The following is a 22,613-nucleotide window of genomic DNA, read 5'->3' on the forward strand; positions in this document are numbered from 1 at the left end:
TCTTTTCCGGCTACAATGCCATGAGACTAGATATCACTTACAGGAAAAAATCTGTAAAAAATACAAACATATGGAGGCTAAACAATATACTGCTAAATAACCAAGAGATCACTGAAGAAATCAAAGAGGTAATCAAAAAATACCTAGAAACAAATGTCAATGAAAACATGATGACCCAAAACCTATGGGATGCAGCAAAAGCAGTTCTAAGAGGAAAGTTTATAGCAATACAATCCTACCTCAAGAAACAAGAAACATCTCAAATAAACAACCTAATTTTACACCTAAAGCAAATATAGAAAGAAGAACAATAAACCCCAAAGTTAGCAGAAGGAAAGAAATCATAAAGATCAGATCAGAAATAAATGAAAAAGAAATGAAGGAAATGATAGCAAAGATCAATAAAAGTAAAAGCTGGTTCTTTGAGAGGATAAACAAAATTGATAGCCATTAGCCAGGCTTATCAAGAAAAAAAGGAAGAAGACTCAAATCAAGAGAATTAGAAATGAAAAAGGAGAAGTAACAACTGACACTGCAGAAACACAAAGGATCATGAGAGATTATTACAAGCAACTGTATGCCAGTAAAACGGACAACCCGGAAGAAATGGACAAACTCTTAGAAAAGCACAACCTTCTGAGACTGAACCAGGAAGAAACAGAAAATATAAGCACACCAATCACAAACACTGAAATTGAAACTGTGATTAAAAATCTCCCAACAAACAAAAGCCCAGGACCAGATGGCTTCACAGGCAAATTCTACCAAACATTTAGAGAAGAGCTAACACCTATCCTTCTCAAACTCTTCCAAAATATAGCAGAGGGAGGAACACTCCCAAACTCATTCTACAAGTCCACTGTCACCCTGATACCAAAACCAGACAAAGATGTCACAAAAAAAGAAAACTACAGGCCAATATCACTGATGAACATAGATGCAAAAATTCTCAACAAAATACTAGCAAACAGAATCCAACAGCACATTAAAAGGATCATACACCATGATCAAGTGGGGTTTATCCCAGGAATGCAAGGATTCTTCAATATACGCAAATCAATCAATGTGATAAACCATATTAACAAATTGAAGGAGAAAAACTATATGATCATCTCAATAGATGCAGAAAAAGCTTTTGACAAAATTCAACACTTATGATAAAAACCCTCAAGAAAGTAGGCATAAAGCGAACTTACCTCAACATAATAAAGGTCATATATGACAAACCCACAGCCAACATCGTTCTCAATGGTGAAAACCTGAAACCATTTCCACTAAGATCAGGACCAAGACAAGGTTGCCCACTCTTACCACTATTATTCAACATAGTATTGGAAGTTTTAGCCACAGCAATCAGAGAAGAAAAAGAAATAAAAGGAATCCAAATTGGAAAAGAAGAACTAAAAGTGTCACTGTTTGCAGATGACATGATACTATACATAGAGAATCCTAAAGATGCTACCAGAAAACTACTAGAGCTAATCAATGAATTTGGTAAAGTAGCAGGATACAAAATTAATGCACAGAATTCTCTTGCATTCCTATACACTAATGATGAAAAATCTGAAAGAGAAATTAAGGAAACACTCCCATTTACCACTGCAACAAAAGAATAAAATACCTAGGAATAAACCTACCTAAGGAGACAAAAGACCTGTATGCAGAAAACTATAAGACACTGAGGAAAGAAATTAAAGATGATACCAACTGATGGAGAGATATATCATGTTCTTGGATTGGAAGAATCAATATTGTGAAAATGACTATACTACCCAAAGCAGTCTACAGATTCAATGCAATCCCTATCAAGCTACCAATGGCATTTTTCACAGAACTAGAACAAAAAATTTCACAATTCATATGGAAACAGAAAAGACCACGAATAGCCAAAGCAATCTTGAGAAAGAAAAACGGAGCTGGAGGAATCAGGCTCCCTGGCTTCAGACTATACTACAAAGCTACAGTAATCAAGACAGTATGGTACTGGCACAAAATCAGAAATATAGATCAACGGAACAGGATAGAAAGCCCAGAGATAAACCCACGCACATATGGTCACCTTATCTTTGATAAAGGAGGCAAGAACATATAATGGAGAAAAGACAGCCTCTTCAATAAGTGGTGCTGAGAAAACTGGACAGTTACATGTAAAAGAATGAAATTAGAACACTCCCTAACACCATACACAAAAATAAACTCAAAATGGATTAAAGACCTAAATGTAAGGCCAGACACTATAAAACTCTTAGAGGAAAACACAGGCAGAACACTCCATGATATAAATCACAGCAAGATCCTTTCTGACCCACCTCCCAGAGTAATGGTAATAAAAACAAAAATAAACAAACGGGACCTAATGAAGCTTAAAAGCTTTTGCATAGCAAAGGAAACTATAAACAAGACGAAAAGACAACCCTCGGAATGGGAGAAGATATTTGCAAACAAATCGATGGACAAAGGATTTATCTCCAAAATATATAAACAGCTCATGCAGCTCAATGTTAAAAAAACAAACAACCCAATCCAAAACTGGGCAGAAGACCCAAATAGACATTTCTCCAAAGAAGATATACAGATTGTCAACAAACACATGAAAGGATGCCCAACATCACTAATCATTAGAGACATGTAAATCAAAACTACAATGAGGTATCACCTCACACCAGTCAGAATGGTCATCATCAAAAAATCTACGAACAATAAATGCTGGAGAGGGTGTGGAGAAAAGGGAACCCTCTTGCACTGTTGGTGGGAACGTAAATTGATACAGCCACTATGGAGAACAGCATGCAGGTTCATAAAAAACTAAAAATAGAACTACCATATGACCTAGCAATCCCACTACTGGGCATATACCCTGAGAAAATCATAATTCAACAAGAGTCATGTTGGCTTCCCTGGTGGCACAGTGGTTGGGAGTCTGCCTGCCGATGCAAGGGACATGGGTTCGTGCCCTGGTCCGGGAAGACCCCACATGCCGCGGAGCGGCTGGGCCTGTGCGCCATGGCCACTGAGCCTGCGCGTCCAGAGCCTGTGCTCCACAACGGGAGAGGCCACAACAGTGAGAGGCCCGTGTACCGCAAAAAAAAAAAAAAAAAAAAAGAGTCATGTACCACAATGTTCACTGCAGTTCTATTTACAATAGCCAGGACATGGAAGCAAACTAAGTGTCCATTGACAGATGAATGGATAAAGAAGATATGGCACATATATACAATGGAATATTACTCAGCCATAAAAGAAACGAAATTGAGTTATTTGTAATGAGGTGGATGGACTGAGTCTGTCATACAGAGTGAAGTAAGTCAGAAAGAGAAAAACAAATACCATATGCTAACACATATATATGGAATCTTAAAAAAAAAAAAAAGGTTCTGAAGAACCTAGGGGCAGGACAGGAATAAAGCCGCAGACATAGAGAATGGACTTGAGGACACAGGGAGGGGAAGGGTAAGCTGGGACAAAGTGAGAGAGTGGCATGGACATATATACACTACCAAATGTAAAATAGCTAGCTAGTGGGAAGCAGCCGCATAGCACAGGGAGATCAGCTCGGTGCTTTGTGACCACCTAGAGGGGTGGGATAGGGAGGGTGGGAGGGAGGGAGTTGCAAGAGGGAAGAGATATGGGGACATATGTATATGTATAACTGATTCACTTTGTTATACAGCAGAAACTAACACACCATTGTAAAGCAATTATACTCCAATAAAGATGTTTAAATAAATAAATAAATAAATATCCACAGCTTGCTCACATTGTCTTATAATCTCTTCTTCCATTCCTATCCACACAACAATGGGAGACTAGTATACCTGCTATGCTGTTATTAAAACAAAACACAGAAACAATTTAGATACATTATCCCCTATAAGTAACTTTGTCATCAGTCCAACCCAGATTAATTAACAAGCAAAAAGCAAACTCACTTGTCACATTATAAACTGTAAGTACTTATGTACAGTGTTAGTGTACACAGACATTTGATACAGGGAATCACCATTTCACTTCTAATCTTTGATTTAGTTATGACTGGAAAATGACTAAAAATTTACAAGTGTAATGGGGACTCTCTATATTATATGTATATAAAATAAAATCTAGCAGAGATGGAGGAGGAAGTTGATCTTGGTTGTGTCTGAGGCCACTCAGTTTCTGTTGTTCTTGCTTGGTTCAGAGCCTCCAGCCTCTCCACTGATTCTGTCATGTTGTTTTTAGTTAAGCAGAGACAGTTTTAGGATTTGCAACTAAGAACTCTGACTGGTACACGCTTTTTGGTTTACCTCTTTTGCTTTACTGATCTTTATTTCTCAGTCTACGCTTTCCCACATTAAAGAATCAGCTGCAACCCCTCACCTCTCTTCCTTCACACCCTAAGCCACAGAGTTTGTTTATGCTGAAATGTTTCTCACATCCTGTGTTTTGCAACAAAAATCATGTTAAAAGGGCAAGTCAGCTTTTTGACACTAGTATGGTATTAGTCCAGCTGTATTATAAGTTAAATAATAATTGAGTACTTATGTGCCAAGTACTATTCCTGGTGCTATATGCCTCATTGAAGCATCACAACAAAACTATATGCTAGGTGTCATTACTCCCATTTTAGATGAGGAAACTAAGGTTCAGAGAGGTTAAATAACTATTAAGGTTACCTTGTTAGTACAAAGCAGAGATAAAACTCAAATCCAATAGTATACAATCACTTTAGAAGCTAAATACATTGGAATGTTTGGAAAATAACTCATCTGCAATCCAGGGAAAGTTTATACTTTATCTGAGATAGACCACCTATGTTACCTTCTAGTTCTTACCTGTCAGCTTAGTGAAGGCTTCCATGTCATCAATTGCTGTAGAAATGTGATACTTTTTTCCTTCAGTACCTGTTATCTCTATGTAAGGGTCTGCTTTGAGGAAGGCATCTGTAATCCTAAAGATCATTTTATAAACATTTATGTTTATGAGAAAATTTGAATATTTGTTTTATGCCTTGCTTAAAGTTAAGGAAATCTTTCTAGTTTAGGGAAATGAAATCTTGAGACACAATGTTCTAAAGACAACTGCTTCTCAGACTTACAGATAGAGAGAACAAACTAGTGGTTACCAGTGGGGAGAGGGAAGTGGGGAGGGGTAATATAGGGGTAGGGGATTAAGAGGTATAAACTATTAGGTATAAAATAAGCTACAAGGATATACTGTACAATGAGGAATACAGCTAATATTTTATAACAGCTATAAATGGAATACAACCTTTAAAAGTTGTGCATCACTATATTGTATACCTGCAACTTATAATTTTTAAAAAAGCAAAAAAAAAAAAAAAGACAACTGCTTCTCAATCATGCTAAATAAATCCATGGTGATTTGTGAACTACTACATTTACTGTGCTCCGGGCATTATAACAGAGCTTTAAATACATCATCTTATTTAATCTTTCCAACTATAAGATAGATGTAATCAGCCTCAATTTTACAGATGTAGAAATTAAGGAATTTTCATTTCATCGAGTTAGGAAGAGGTGGTACCAGGCTTTGTACCTACATCTCTCTGATTCTCCACATTAAAAACAAACAAAACAACAAAATCTCTTACCAAAGTGACAACCATACAAATAGGAGAAAGAATTCTAACCAGTGTGCTCATGAGAAGAGATGAGGAAAAGAGTAGAAAAGAAGGTAAATTTTCTCAACACGAATGTTAAACATGAACATGAAAGGCTTAAAATAAATCAATTTAAAACTATTTTAGAGACATGGAATTAACTTGACTCACACCCAACTTTTGGTAATTCCTCATGGGGTCTTTGAGTCACACAGAGACCTGGCTGTACTTTTCTGCTTTGGTTCTGACTGGATCAGGGAGAAGAGGTGAAATTCCTGTAGGTTTTACTATTTGCTACTAATTTTGATAATTGACAGGGTAAGGAGAGACATTAATCTTAATCTTTAAAATTCATTTTTGTCATTAATTTCAGAATATCAATTATCCACGTCCCACCTCTCACCTCCATGACTAATATCTGGTACCTAAGCGACTACCTGTGCGGAGGTCTAAGCCATCCCAGCGTGGCCTCCTTCCTGCCTAGCCTAAACCCCATCTTCTGCTTGAATCTATCCTCTTTACCCACTTTCCTCCTCACCTCTAATGAAGTTCACTTTCTGCTAGTTTTTATTTGTTTAAGCGAACCATTTTAGGTTTGTTCACTTAAAATTCACTTGAATTTACCTAGAAATCTCAACTTGACCCAACTATGATACTCTATCTAGCAAAGCATCATGGAAAATGTTATAGGGAAATAACAATCAAATTTCTTACATTGTATCAATGATGTTGCCAACTTTGTGTTGATAAGCTCTGCGATGCAAAGAGTTGCGTGTGTGGAACATGTCATACAGGTTTCCAACCTCCTGCAGAAGAATGTGGAACAATGTAGGATCAGATTAGGTTCCCTTGTTAGTAGACAAGTATATAAGTCAAGGAAAAGAGATGGTGGCATAAAAGAAGACTAGGCACAGGGGCTACTTCATTAAAACCCCTGAGTCCACTAAGAAAGAGCAAGGCAGATTCATAAAACTACTAATTTGCAACTTTTGTTCTTAGTAAACCAAAATCTATTGAGTGTTTTTTTTGTTTGTTTTGGTTTTTTTGCGGTACACGGGCCTCTCACTGCTGTGGCGTCTCCCGTTGCGGAGCATAGGCTCCGGACGCGCAGGCTCAGCGGCCACGGCTCACGAGCCCAGCTGCTCCACGGCATGTGGGATCTTCCTGGACCGGGGCACGAACCCGTGTCCCCTGCATCGGCAGGCGGACTCTCAACCACTGCGCCACCAGGGAAGCCCTATTGAGTGTTTTAACTCAGTGACACATTCTGTTTTAGGCATCTTAAATATAGTCTTTAAATTTCCCAATACCTCTAGAAATTAGGTATTATTATTCTTATAGTCTTCATTCTCAAGAGAAAGACCTTCTATAGTATAATACTGTAATGTTCTTTAGTTACATGATTCTAACCTAGCATGGTACCTAATGATTTTAGGATTTTAACTACCATGAAACACGTAATATAGTGATTAAGGATAATACTCAAGCCAAACTTCCTGGATTGAAATTCCAATTCTGCCATTAATTGTATGTCTTCTCTGTGCTTCAATTTGCTCATCTGTTAAATGAGATAATAACAGTATCTATTCCATAGGGTGGAGGAGGATTGAGTTAATCCCTCTAAAGCACTTATAACAGTGCCTAGAACAACATTCAATAAATGTCTATCATAATTTTATTATTATTTAACAATGCAGTAAAAATGAAAAGAGCATTAAGATACTTCCAAATGCTAAGCATGAAGTAAAGAGATTGACAATTTACCAGGTAGTGATTTTTCCAAATTAGTTAAAGGTTATTTCTAGATTTCACACTAGGAACTATACCTTCCTCGTTGTTCTCTGACATAGCTTACCTTTTCTCTAGTACAAATGTGCTTCCTATCATCTACCTCACAGACACGGGCAAACTTAATAAAGCGCTTGTAATCAAAATTATTTTGGATTCCAAGATGATGGCAGTCCCTAGAAAGATTCCAAAACAGAGAAATTAAATATTTCAACAAAGGAAATGGTACCTTAAATATCAACACTAAATTTCTACAAGAATTTTGTTTGTTTATTTAAATAAAAATTGTATATATTTAAAGTATATAAGGATTTTAAACTTTTCTGAAGTGTTCAGTGCATACCTGGCAAAATAATCCCATTTGTCCACATCAATGCCATTTCTTTTATTGGCCACTATCTCATAAAGGAAGCTTTTTTCTTTAGGACGCCCTTTATATAGCCACTGGAAGACAAGAAAACCCACTGAAAGTTTTAGGATAGGAGCCAAATCTATTTGTAAGCAAAGCAAAGCAACTGTATTAATCTGAAAATTATAAACAGATATTTGAACGAGAAGGTTAGGTGAGAAGGTTCTACTCATTCCTTCTTCCATTTAATTCCTAAATTAGTAGAAAAGGGAAAAGAAATGCTAAAGTGTGATACCCTGTTAATACTAAACCTTGTGCCTTCGGAAGGATCCTAACTCTATTACACTTCCCATAACCAACAAGCTTTCTTTTTTTTTTTTTTTTTTTTAACGCGGGCTTCTCACTGTTGTGGCCTCTCCCGTTGCGGAGCACAGGCTCCGGACGCGCAGGCTCAGCAGCCATGGCTCACGAATCTTCCCGGACCAGGGCACGAACCCGTGTCTCCTGCATCGGCAGGCGGACTCTCAACCACTGCGCCACCAGGGAATCCCCAACAAGCTTTCTTGTTTAAAAATTTTAAAAAAATATAAGATCTAATTATGAACTAGTAAGAATGTTCCTTATATTCTAATGCTTAAATTCAGGCATGAAAATTGTATTGTCTTTCAAAGTAGCCATACATCTAGTCTAAGTGATATGCACCATTGAAAGAATTTTTGGAACTCTGTATTTTGTTTGTTTGGGTTTTTTTGGCGGCGCAGTTTGGCCCGTGGGATCCTAGTTCCCCAACTAGGGACAGAACCCGGGCCCTCAGCAGTGAAAGCATCACAGTCCTAACCAGTGGACTGCCAGGGAATTCCCAGGAGCTCTGTTTTTTGGAAATAGGATATTTGCTATAAAATCCACCTCTTTATCTTATGCCTTACAAGTAGCTTTGTATATTTTAAGGAAAAAAACTTTAAAAACCACAAAGGGAAATTCTTTTTTCTAAGTAAAATAAAAAAGATCAAAAAGGAAACAAAACATATTTCCCTCTAAACTAATTCAACTTTTTTCTAGGTCTTCACATATCTAAATATTTCAAATATGTTAATTTTAATGAATAAACAAGACATACTTTTACATTTTCCAAACTAAGTTACTTTAGGCTTCTATATAAAATACTGCATACATATTCATTAAAAATATTTATATATGTATTTTAATTTGGGGGATAACTTCTGAAGAACTCAGTTAAGAGCTGGAAGAACTATATAAGTCTTTTATTTTTTGCATTAAACAGTAGAAATGTATCACATATTTTATCATTTAGTCTCTCTAAAATAGCCAAATGTCACCTCTTCAAATAGATCTGAAGGAATCAAGCAGAGAGACTAGATGAAAGGAACCAGTCAGTTCAAATTAAGTTGTACACAAACTTACCTTTGAAGAATCTTTGATGGGTGATTCAGGTGGTCCTGTAATTTGTTCCTTGATAAACCAAATATCTTCTTCAGGGATGAGACCATACTGTTCCATGACATCTCTGAGTCCGTTAGAATTAACTAGGTGCTCAAACATCATAACCGAGCCCTGTTCATGCTGGGAAAAGTCAGCACAGTATGGTCTGTTGTAGACTCTAGTCCATCAGAGACCCCTGGTTATTTAAATTACTCTTGGCTCCAGGTAATTCAGAGATAAGGTTCTAATGCATGTTAATTATCAAGTTTTCAACTACAATCTTACAGATATTTTTAAAAATCTGTCAAATTTGTCTATATTGGGACTCCCCTGGTAATCCAGTGGTTAAGAATCCTCCTTCCAATGCAGGGGATGCAGGTTCTATCCATGGTCAGGGATCTAAGATCCCACATGCTGTGGGGCCACTAAGCCCGCGAGCTCTAGAGCCTGTGTGCCACAACTGGAGAGCCCGCGAGCTGCAATGAAGAGCCCATGTGCTGCAATGAAAGATCCCACATGCTGCAACGAAGACCCAACGCAGCCAAATAAATAAATAAATACCAGATGGGACTGGAAAAAAAAAAACCTCTATATTTTACCAGTCTATAAACCTTTACAAACTAGGTTCCTCATTATTACATAAATGTTTAATGAGATATAATCATTTATAATACATAAGTATTATACAATACAACTGAATATTACCAGATCATAAAGATAGAATAGGTTTTTTTTTTTTTTTCTGAGATGTACCACTTGCAGAATCTTAGTTCCCGGACCAGGGATTGAATCCGGGCCCCAGCAGTGAAAGAGCTGAGTCCTAACCACTGGACCGCCAGGGAATTCCCAATAGAATACCATTTTAATGAATATCACTATAAAATTTAGTTGTATTGTTTCATCAGCTTTGGAATTTGTGAAGATACAAGTTCTATTAGCATTTCCATCTACTGATAAAAAGGGGTAATTCCAGGGCTTCCCTGGTGGTGCAGTGGTTGAGAATCTGCCTGCCAATACAGGGGACACAGGTTCGAGCCCTGGTCTGGGGAGATCCCACATGCCGTGGAGCAACTAGGCCCGTGAGCCACAACTACTGAGCCTGCGCGTCTGGAGCCTGTGCTCCGCAACAAGAGAGGCCACGACAGTGACAGGCCCGCGCACCGCGATGAAGAGTAGCCCCCGCTCGCCGCAACTAGAGAAAGCCCTCGCACAAAAACAAAGACCCAACACACCCAAAAATAAATAAAATATAAATTTAATTAAAAAAAAAGGGGGGGAGGTAATTCCAAACTTGCCAGTAAAAACAAAAATGTCTCAGAGCCCTGAAGTCAAGATCTGGACTGGAATCTCAAATTAGACTCATTTTACTCATCTGTCTCTGCTTGCTCATTTATAACTGTTATAAAGATCAAATGGCCCACTGGAGGGAGACATCTGCCCTATCACAGGTCTTAGCAAAAACAAACTCAAGAAACATGAAAACAAAACCCTGAATGGTCCTATATCTATTTTTTAACTGAATCAAGATATATATCAATTACATAGAGGAAAAACAGTAAGTTTATGAAATTTGGCAGCCATTGCCTTAATCAGGTGGTTGAAGTTAATATTACCAGTAATGGCTTAAAAAGACCTTATGTGCCTCTGATGGGAGACACTAAGAAGGTCACACGTGGCATTCTGCCAAAAACAGATAGTCTGACAGTATGAGGAAACCGAAAACTGAAACTCAAAGTAAGGGGCAATCCACAAAATCATCTACCTGTATACTTCAAAACATGACAAGGTCATGAGAGAGAAAGACGGAAGAATTGTTGCAGATCAAAAGAAACTAAAGAGAAATGGCAACTAAGGGTAATGTATGATGGATCAGGACCAAAAATGGTTTTCTTTCCCCTTTTCTATATGGACAGTTGTTGAAATTTGATAGAAAGTCTGTAAATTAGATAATAGTACTGTATCAATAATAATTTCCTGATTTTAATAAATGTACTGAGGTTATGTAAGAGAATGTTCTTGTTTTTAGGAAATACCTACTGAAGCTTTAGGAATAAAGGGGCATGCCTACAACACACTTTCAAATGGTTCAGAAAAAAACTTATACATACAGAAAAATTCAAGTTCCACAAAGATAGCACAGACAATAATAACTAAAATTATAAGCAACTTAGAAGTAAATATAATAAAAGATGTATAAAACCTTTATGGAGAAAATTACAACATTTATAATAGAAGAGCAAAAGGCCAAAGATACCTAATAAAAGAAACAGCTGTCCTACCAGCTATCAAGACTTATTATAAAGAAGTAACAATTATGAAAAGTGTGGAATGCAACAGAATCCAGAAAGATTCATCATTACAGAATGTTAAAAAAATGTTGGGGTTGGTATCACAGAATCAGTGGGGACAGTGGTAGAGCGTTTGACTGCAGATCACTGGGGAAATTCAATAAACAATTATCCATATTAAAAAAGAAATCAGATTTCTACCACACATATGCAGAGAAATAAATTCCCATGAGGTAAGGACTTACATGTTAAAGGCAAAATATTTAAAGAAAAAGACTTGGGAATGGCTGAGTAGATCCTATTTAAATCGACCTTGTTGGAGAAAAAAACTAACTCTGGACAACTTCCTGAAGGTACTGGATTACGACCAAAAGCAGGCAGATGTTAGAGGGAAATAAACACTTGGAAGAGAAAGGCAGTGGGCAATATTCCAGTTCTTTTATGGCTTTTAGCCTGAGGGAGGCCCTAAGGCTGCAGAACTGGAGAGAAACTATCCATCTTACTAGGTTGAAGAACCAGAAATACTTCATCAAAATTTAAAATTTTTGTTTCTCAAAAGCCACCTTCATTAAAGAAATGAATTGGTAAGTCAGAGACTGGGGTGGGGACAGGGACTATATTCACAATACATGTATCCGACTATATATATAATTACTCAAATTGAAAACTAAAAGGCAAACATTCAAATTTTTAAAATGAGTAAATGGAAAAACTCTTCACAAGAGATGATTTATCAAAGACAAAGTACAGGAAATGGTACTCAACATACCACAGAGGATGCCAAAAAAAAAAAAAAATCCTATAAGAGACCATTTCACACTCATTAGAAAGAATAACTTAAAAAACTAAATGTTGGGGAGGGTATGGAACAACAGGCACTCTCATATTGCTGGCAGAGTGTAAAATGGGAAACGTCTGGTAGTTGCTTATAAAGTTAAGTATCCATCTACTTGATGACCCAGCAATTCTACTCCTAGATGAACCTAAGACAAATGAAAACATTTTCCATAAAAATCGTGTACGGTAACACGCATAGCATCCTTATTCATAACAGCCAAAAAACTGAAAACAACCCAAATTCTACAAAAGGAGAAAAAATAAAAAATCATAACTTATTCATACAATGGAATACTACCTCAGCAATGAGCAGGGACCGACAACTGATGCATGACACACCAACGAATCTCAAAATCATTGTGTTGAGTGAATAAGAGCAAGACACAAAAGAGTACCTATTATAGGATTCTACTCTTATCAATGCTAAGACAGGCAAAACTAGTCTGTTTATAAAAATCAGAAGGTAAAAGTGGGAGGGAGATGTAGGAACTGACTGAAAAGGGTCACAAAGGAATTTTCCAGGAAGATGAAAATATTCTATATCTCAACTTGGGTAGTGGCTACATGGATGTATACATTTGTCAAAACTCACTGAACTGTATGTACACTGAAGATCTGTACAACATACTGTATACGAATTACCTTTAAAGAGAGAGAGAAAAAATAGTGGTTGACATGTAAGAAGTGTTCAATATGTATTAATACCTTTTTCTACTCCAAATAATAGTGTGGCCAAAAATAGGAGTTGACCTAACTTTACTTCTCAAAAATTGATTCCAAAAATACAGGTCAGTCACCTGCAAATCTGTAAGTATAAAATGAACTTAGCTGGTATTAGTTACTTCATGGTCATACAAAATGAGTCAAAGTCAGAGTCAGCCTTTTATTTTTTATTTTATACTAGTGTGATAGAGTAGAAAGAGCATTAAATTAGCAGCTAGGAAACCTGGTTTTCTAGTGCTGGCTTTATCATTTAACAACTTTGTGATTTTTGGTGCATCAATACACCTCTATGAACTTCAAGTTCCTTTATACTTACAAAAATGGAGATAATGATTTCCTCCTTAGAGATTACTGTGAGGATCAAATGAAAGCATTATATATAAACACTCTGAAAAACTGTAAAAGGAAGAATACTTTAACACAGCAGTCATTGCTTAGTCTTTATTTTATTGACTATTAAATATATGAATACATACCGTCCATTTCACATCTGGGCGAGCAAGTGGAATAAATCTTCCATCGAACATATGAGAAAATGGCCCATGACCTTAAAAACAAAAGCAGCCTTAGAACAAGAAAAATGTTTGTAAATTGGTAAAATGTAAATCTTTTTAGTTAAACTTGAATATCAATAGAAATTAATAATCTATAAATACATCACAAAAAGGAACAAACCCTTCCTTCCTATTTTCTAAAACAAGAGAACAGGAAGCAGAACAATACAGGAAAGTAAGCTCTCCACTGAGGGGTCTCTGAGTCACCATAGTTTACATAAATCTGATGAAAGGACAGTTTTGTGTAACTAAAGGAATGTTAATGACAAAAGCTTTTGGCTTCTTCAGATTATATATTGGTAGTGTTAGAACAGCAGTTTTAACACAATCCACTAGGGTTAGGAAGAAAACATTAGAACTTTATTACTCTCAACCTTTAAAAACATCTATTTTTATGTAAATTTTATAATGTATGTAATTTATTTTATAATAAATATACACATATCAGGGCTTATCTTGGGTTTTTACTGATGATATGGGCAATCAAAAGTGGAGATCACTACTTTATCTTATTCATAAGTGATCTTAACATTCCACAACATCTAGTAATATGAAACTTTGCTGAGGCACAACTCTGGAATTATCAGAATTTCTGAAGGAGTTACAGTTGGCCCTCTGCATCCGCAGATTCAATCAACCTCGGACAAAAAAATATTCAGAAAAAAAATTCCAGAAAGTTCCAAAAAGCAAAACTTGAATTTGCCAGGCTTGCTGGCAACTATTTACATATAGTTTACATTGTACTGGTATTATAAGTAATTTAGAATTGATTTAAAGTACATGGAAGGATGTGTGTGGGTTATATGCAAATTTTATATAAGGGGCTTGAGCATCCAGGATTTTGGGGTTTTGGGGTTTTTTTTTGTATCCGCAGGGGGTCCTGATAGATGGGAGAGGGAGCCTACCTGGACCAGCCCTGGGCCTTTTTGCATGTTGCAGTCTGTACACAAAGGCTTGTTACTATAGAGCTCAGACTCCTAGAAATTGGCAAAAGTTTCCAATGATTCCCTCTCAAAATACCAAAAATCTGTTAAATTTATGATCTAGGGCTGATACTGGTCCTACTGAAATCTCCAAGGGGACATGCTGAAGAGCGTGCCCTATGCCTTTAAGTATCTGGCTATTGAAACCTCCCTTTCCCTGCACTGAGGGCACATGCAAACTCTTAGGATCCTCCAACAGGTAGGAATAAATTACAAGGATAGGGCTTCCCTGGTGGCACAGTGGTTGAGAGTCCGCCTGCTGATGCAGGGGACACGGGTTCGTGCCCCAGTCCGGGAGGATTCCACATGCCGCTGAGCGGCTAGGCCTGTGAGCTATGGCTGCTGAGCCTGCGCGTCAGGAGCCTGTGCTCCACAATGGGAGAGGCCACAACAGTGAGAGTCCCGCGTACAGCGAAAAAAAAAAATTACAAGGATAGGGGAAAAAACTCCTGTGATAAAAGAGAACAGTCCTTTTTCTCTTTCTTTGACCATGGAAAAGGATGATATTCTTCTACTTGGATTTAAGTGGCCCAAGACCTCACATGGGTCAGGGAAGAAAAGGAGTTCTCTAAATCTGTTGTTAATCTGTTAGAGCAGATTATGTATTCTAGGTGTGAGAAGAATAGATTTGACAAATTATCTAAAGGAAAATGGCAATTTTATTTCAACCAAGATAAAGGAAAAATCAAATTCACATCATCCAACACACAGTAGTCAGAAAAAAATCACTATCAGAAAGTCCCTTCATATATAACCTGCAACAAAGATGTTTAACATGGGAAATTCACTGAAAGCCTACAAAAAAAAATAGCAATGCTTTGGGCTTATGAATCATTCTAGAAAGAAGCACTGGCACATTTACATTAATGTTAACTGAAGAATTAAAACACAACTTTCATATTCTCCTAGTTAGTTGGATTTTTTAATTTCAAAGAGAGGTACCATGTGGTTTTACATTAGAACTCTGGCTCTTTGAACTGCTTACCGAGATCATGACAAAGACCAGCGATCTGAACACAGAGCATATCTCGTTCACTTATCTGCAGCTCTGGTTGTTTTTCACTCAGTTCACGAACTAGACGTCCTGCTAGATACCCTACGCTGCAGAGCGGAAAAAACAAAACAAAAATGAAAAACTTACTCTTCTGTTTGAAAGATGAGCGACTGTTAAGATTTGTATTTGTCCTTGATAAATCCTTAAGGAGGCTGTGAATTAGACTTTGGGTGAAGGAGCCTTCCCAGCAGTTTGAGTATAAAAAGCCCTCTTTTCCCCTTTTTGTTTCAGAGTCTACCTGATTGAGCTAGCTATAGGCTCAGTCTCAGGTCATTTTGGGCTGTATTACATTTCTGATTTGTAGAGATTTGCAAGACAAAGACAGTTGTTTTTAATTCCCCAAAGAACTGCTCTGCTGCCTAAATGATTTTAAAAGATTGATTTGCCCAACTACATTTTCTTTAATTTGATTATTATTAGCTTCTGAATATTAGCCCCTAGTTTTACGTTATATTGTGTGGGTTCATGTAACCTTACTGGGTTTTGTTTTTTTTTTTGTATATTTAAATTAATATTTTCTGAGGGGCAGATTTACATACCCTGTCTTATAATACCAGGCAGGGGAAGCATTCCCCAGTGAGACATAATGTCTACACACAATATACTGAGGCAAAAGAGATATAAACATCTTATATTAAGCCCACTTAAATATACCTACTTTTATAAACTCATCTCGATTCAATCAACTCTTACACCTTTAACTTTAGCCTCCATTAGGACCCCATCAACAAGCTGTGGTCTTACAAGGAGTCCTAGAAACTTTCCTTTTTATTATCTGGCTATTTTATCTATTTTTGTATAAAGGCTCTGGGATCTCCAGGGAGGGGTTGAGCCCAGGGACACAGGCCTTTTTAAAAAATCTTTAACTTGATTAATTGGTCTAATTGTTGCCCCAAACAATTGTTCAACTGTTGATCAGGTATTCTCAGTGTAATTTTCTTCCAGCCTTTTAAATATATGTGTGTGTGTGTGTGTGTGTGTGTGTGTGTGTGTGTGTGTGTATTAAACTGGGGTAAATAGAATGATAGAATGGACTTCTTTGGGGCCCTTAATGTTGGGGACCGATAAGATGTCCCCTTGGCCCATCCAACCTTACATAGTGTTGTATAAAAACCTTTGTTTTAATCTCATTACCATCCATTTTATTTATCCAATTTCTTAATAACCATCTGAAGATTTTTATCCTGTTGAGACAAGTCCTGTTAAAATTTCCACCTTCTTGGGAAGAAGTCTCTTAACTTTCCCCTCAGCTTTTTTTCCCTATTAACCAACCCAATTAACATTACTTAACCTAATGTTTTTATTAGCATCTGTAAGGCCCATTGAGGGTAACCCTAGAGACTACAAATAAGGCTTCCCAAACTGGTTTATTTTTGTCTCTTTTAAACTAAGGGAGTTCTGAAATTGGGTCATTTGTAGGGATGTGGATGGATCTAGATACTGTTATACAGAGTGAAGTAAGTCAGAAAGAGAAAAACAAATACCGTATGCTAACACATATATGTGGAACCTAGAAAAATGGTACAGATGAACCGGTTTGCAGGGCAGAAATTGAGACACAGATGTAGAGAACAAATTTATGGTCACCAAGGGGAGAAAGCGGCAGGGGTGTGTGTGTGTGTGATGAATTGGGCGATTGGGGCTGACATGTATACACTGATGTGTATAAAATTGATGACTAATAAGGACCTGCTGCATAAAAAAATAAATAAAAGTAAAAAAAAAATAATTGGATAAAGTCAGTGTCAAGATAAATTCAACACCTATGTTAAGTCCACAAAATCAAGAAGAGATAAAAAAACAAGAAACAAAAAACAAAATACTGAGTATAGTTCCCTGTGCTATACAGTAGGTCCTTGTTGGGTATCTATTTTATATATAGCATTGTTGAACTAGATAATATGGTCTCTATTCTTAATGGAATATGTGGTGAATTTACAACAAAAGGTAACATTTAAATCAATGGAATTAAATCCACAACTTATGACAAAAAAAACTGTATCAAATCATGTTGTACACCTTAAACATACACAACGTTATATGTCAATTATATCACGATAAAGCTGGGGGAAAATAAGATATTCAAATTTTTTTAAAGTTAAGAAAAAAAACTAAAAATGCTAAAAAAAGATAAATAAATAAACTAAGGGAGTTCTTAGGTTAGCTGTTTTATATATACTACCATCTTCTAATTTGTTTTTTTATAGGTAAAAATAAAACAGCTGTTTGTTATGAGAGCTCTCTAAAAAATTTACTAATTTACCAAGTTTCTCCAATTTTAAGGATTCACTGTCTGGTCATTGATGAATAGTATCTTTTTTTTTTTTTTTTTTTGCAGTATGTGGGCCTCTCACTGTTGTGGTCTCTCCCGTTTGGACGTGCAGGCTCAACGGCCATGGCTCACGGGCCTAGGCGCTCCACGGCATGTGGGATCTTCCCGGACCGGGGCATGAACCCGTGTCCCCTGCATAGGCAGGCGGACTCTCAACCACTGCACCAGCAGGGAAGCCCGATGAATAGTATCTTAATAGTGACTCAAACCAATAAAATGCAAGAGGCATCCCCACAAGAGAGTGCAAAGGATGCAGCCTTCATAAGATTTAGAAATTTCCTCCCCCAAACAGCCTAAGAGAGTAAAGTCCTTCGTTGTACAGGTGGTTGCAACGAAGGTTGAGATGACAAAGGCCCCTTATGGGCTGGGACCCCTTATGACAAATTTTCCTGAGAGTTGACACAGCCAGACAAAAAGATTGCTCAGAATTCCAGTCTATTTAACTGGCTGCCAAATGTACACCATATGTGTACCTCCTGGATAGCAGAGACCAAGCTCTCAGAACACAGGAGAAAAAAAAAAAGAAGCCTAAGAAGATCAGGTAGAACATTTACATCTCTAAGACACAGGTAGAGAAATGCAAATTCTCCCAGAAGGGCTTTTGTTTCTTTAAGTTCAGAATTTTGAAAAGATGTTTTATCAAGTTGGGTTTTTCTAGCTGCATATGAAAAAAAAATTAATTTTGGAATGTCAAAAGAACCCCAGTTTGGCCATTTTTAGGATGAGCTTTAATTCCCAATTAAGCAAGTACTTGCAAGTACAAATTCTGTACGTACATAATAAAAATTTCCCAGTGTCTGTCAATTGGGGCAACCCATCAGCGTTTTTTAACTGAGCAAAATCTTCCCAGTGTCTTTCAAGTGAGGATAACCCACTCTGTCATTCAACTGACCACAATCTTCCTAATGTCTTTCAACTGAAGATAACCCTGTTACCTCTTTTTGAAACTAAGTTCAAGGAAAACCTACTCCTCCAGTGAGAAGTTAAATACCACCAAATAAAACTTAGGACCATAAGCGAATAACATGAGATCCAAGATCCAGGAGACACTCATCCAAATTCATCTGGACTCACTGAGGAGACAGACGGGCACAAGAGGCCTCTGCTAGTACCAAGGCTCCAGATCCTCGTAAAGTTCAGGCAAAGGAGAAAAGTTGGCTCTGGATCCCTTCGTGGTCACTGAACTGTCAACTAAAGAAAAACACTACCTAAAAGTTCCAAGTTATGTTTTATTCAGAGGTCTTACTGAGGACTCTAGCCCGGGAAACAGGCTCAGACAGCACTGAGGCATTGTTCCAAAGAGGTAAGGGAGGAACCAGGGTATATAGGAGTTTCTGATGAAAAAAAAAAACCAAAAAAAACATTTAGTCAACATCAAAAGACTACTGCTAATGACAAAAACCAGTCACCTCAAGATAATAATTTTTAGCATTTTCCTATGTATGGGAAGATGTAAGAGTCTGGGGTCATTGAAATTATTCCTTAGATATTCTAGGGCCAGGATGCTATTTTTCTCCACCCTGAATTCCCCTCTGGGTGCAGCACTGGGGGCAGCTGCAGTGGCTTGATGGCTTGACGGCGGGCAATATTTGTTGTTTACTAGAATGACAGGTAACATTTTTTTGGTCTACATTTGTGATTAGCAGTAACCTTTTTACACTTGACCACATGTTTTCCCCAGCAAAAAAGTTCACATATATACTGGCTCCTCCTTTACCTCTCTGGAGCAGTTCCTCAGAGCTATCTGAGAACTCCTGGGCTATAGTACTCAGTAAGGTCCCCAAATAAAACTTAACTCATAACTTTCACATCGTGCATTTTTCTTTCAGTTAACACTCAAGAATTTCAATATGTTTTTCAAATGTTCTAATATACCTTGAGGGCAACTTAACAGAATAGTCTGTTTCAGAACTAGGCAGAAACACACAGATTCCCAAAAGCAGGACCTCTTGACTCAGAATCACTTATCATTAGGGAAATGCAAAATCAAATCACAGTGAGATACCACCTCATACCCATTAGGAAGGGTTTTTGGGGTTTTTTTTTTTGGCTGCTCCACGTAGCATGCAGATCTTAGTTCCCCAAACAGGGATTGAACCCGTTCCTGCTGCACTGGAAGCACAGAGTCTTAACCACTGGACCACCAGGGAAGTCCCTAGGATGTCTATTATAAAACAAAACAAAAACTAACAAATTTTGGCCAGGATGTGGAGAAACTGGAACCCTTGTACACTGTTGGTGGGAATGTAAAATGGTACAGCCACTAGAGAAAACAGTAGAGCAGTTTCTCAAAATATTAAAAATAGAATTACCATATGATCCAGTAATTCCACTTCTGGGTATATACCCAAAAGAAGTGAAAGCAGGGTCTTGAAGAGATATTTGCACATCCACGTTCATAGCGGTCACAATTGCCAAAGAGGTGGAAGCAACCCAAGAGTCCACAGATGAATGAAGGGATAAATGAAATGTAACATATACATACAATGGAATATTATTCAGCCTTAAAAAGTAAGGATATTCTGACACATGCTCCAATATGAGTGACTCTTGGGGAAATTATGCTAAATGAAATAAGCCAATCACAAAAAGACAAATACTCTATGAAATCACCTATATGAGGTACCTAGAACAGTCAAATTCATTAGAACAGAAAGTAGAATGGTGGTTACCAGGGACTGGGGAGAAGAGGAATGGGGAATTCAATGGGTACAGAGTTTCAGTTTTGCGAGATGAAAAAGTTCCGGAGCTTGGTTGCACAATAATGTGGATATATTTAACACTATTGAACTATAAACTTAAAAATGGTTAGGATGGTAAATTTTATATTCTGTGTATTTTACCACAATTTTTTTTAAAAGCAGAGCTTCTGGTATTGTAATGTTTACAACATAGATTGTAGATAAGGTGCTCAACAAATGTTAAATACACTTTTAGCATTTCTACCTGAAAGTACTTCCTGAATGAATACAATATCTTTCTTGCCCCCTAAACTCTGAGCTTCACAAGGACAGAAACAGTTGATATCTTGTTGGTTTGGTAGGCACTAATAAGTTTTCGATAAATATTTGTTGATGAATAAACATTTGAGTAGATGCATGTGTTCTGGCTAATTAAACATGCTTCTAAACAAACAACCAAAACCAAAGTAACGCAGCAGTTTCCCCTTATTATTGGTTTCACTTTCCTCATTTCAGTTACCAGCAGTTAATCATGGTCTGAAAATATTAAATGGAAACTTCCAGAAATACACAATTCATAAGTTTTAAATTATACTCCATTCTGAGTAGCATGATGAAACATCACACTGTTCTGCTCCATCACGACTGGGTCGTGAATCATTCTTTTGTCCAGCGTGTCCCACACATTAAATCACTTAGTAGCCAACAAAATTATCAGATCGACGGCCAAGGTTTCCACAGTGCTTGTGTTCAAGTGACCCTTATTTTACTTCATAATGGCCCCAAAATGCAAGAGTAGTAAAGCTGGCAATTCAGATGTGCCGAGTCGAGAAGTGTTTCCGGTAAGTGAGTGAAACGGTCAAAATTCTCAACTCAATAAAGATAGAACAAAATTGTACGCTGAGGTTGCTAAGATCTATCATAAGAACAAATCTTCTACCTGTGAAATAGTGAAGAAGGAAAAAGAAATTTGTGCTAGTTTTGCTGTTGCATCTCAAACTGTCAAAGTTACAGCCACGGTGTGTGATAAGTGCTTAATTAAGATGGCAAAGGCATTAAATTTGTACAGTAAGATATTCTGAAAGAGAGAAACCACATGCACATAACTTTTATTGCACTGTATTGTTATAATTGTTCCATTTTATTATTAGTTGTTGTTAATCTCTTACTGTGCTTAATTTATAAATTAAACTTTATTATAGGTATATATTTTTAAGGAAAAAACATAGTATAAATAGGGTTTGGTAGTATCTGTGGTTTCAGGCATCCACTGGGAGTCTAGGAGCATATACCCCGTGGATAAGGGGTGGACCACTTACACTGTGAGTACTTCATGAAAATCTAGATAACTGTCTGATTCTTCTGGGCCTATGTCCACCTGGCTCTACATTTTTATAATGAAAAAGCAGACCAGGGACTTCCCTGGTGGTGCAGTGGTTACCGCCTGCCAATGCAAGGGACATGGGTTTGAGCTCTGGTCCGGGAAGATCCCACATGCACGGAGCAACTAAGGCAGTGCGCCACAACTACTGAGCCTGCGCTCTAGAGCCCGCGAGCCACAACTACTGAGCCCGTGTGTCACAACTGCTGAAGCCCGTGCGCCTAGAGCCCATGTTCCGCAACAAGAGAAGGCACCGCAATGAGAAGCCCGTGCACCACAACGAAGAGTAGCCCCCACTCGCGGCAACTAGAGAAAGCCTGTGCGCATCAAAGAAGTCCAAACGCAGGCAAAAAAAAAAAGCAGAGCAAAGTCTCAACTATGTTGTATGTAACAGAGGTGCCACCTTCTCTAAGCTTGTGAATGCTTTTCTGATTTACACGTTTCCTGATAGGTAAGAAAACAATGTGGTTTTTTTGTTTTTCGTTTTTTTAAATTTATTTTTGGCTGCATTAGGTCTTTGATGCTGCATGTGGGCTTCCTCTAGTTGCAGAGAGCAGGGGCTAATCTTCGTTGTGGTGCACAGGCTTCTCATTGCGGTGGCTTC

At 37.5% G+C, this 22,613-nt stretch overlaps 1 protein-coding gene across 3 annotated transcripts in view; it reads right to left on the reverse strand.

The window, feature by feature from the left end:
* The window catches only part of SAMHD1 (SAM and HD domain containing deoxynucleoside triphosphate triphosphohydrolase 1), a 63,052-nt gene that overhangs the window by 20,006 nt on the left and 20,433 nt on the right, over nt 1–22,613 (reverse strand). For 2 of the 3 annotated variants that reach the window (XM_022592471.3, XM_022592472.3), the window contains exons 5-11: nt 15,547–15,662; nt 13,501–13,571; nt 9,159–9,317; nt 7,731–7,831; nt 7,455–7,563; nt 6,314–6,405; nt 4,812–4,927 (exon numbers count right to left, since the gene is read on the reverse strand). In XM_022592471.3, the coding sequence (XP_022448179.1) occupies nt 4,812–4,927; nt 6,314–6,405; nt 7,455–7,563; nt 7,731–7,831; nt 9,159–9,317; nt 13,501–13,571; nt 15,547–15,662 (764 nt within the window). The remainder of the gene's footprint in view (nt 1–4,811; nt 4,928–6,313; nt 6,406–7,454; nt 7,564–7,730; nt 7,832–9,158; nt 9,318–13,500; nt 13,572–15,546; nt 15,663–22,613) is intronic. The other variant, XM_022592473.3, reaches the window with a different exon arrangement.

Source organism: Delphinapterus leucas, chromosome 15, assembly GCF_059928025.1.
Source record: "Delphinapterus leucas isolate spDelLeu-1000000601 "Yukka" chromosome 15, BTC_Dleu_Yukka2, whole genome shotgun sequence".
NCBI lineage: Eukaryota > Metazoa > Chordata > Mammalia > Artiodactyla > Monodontidae > Delphinapterus > Delphinapterus leucas.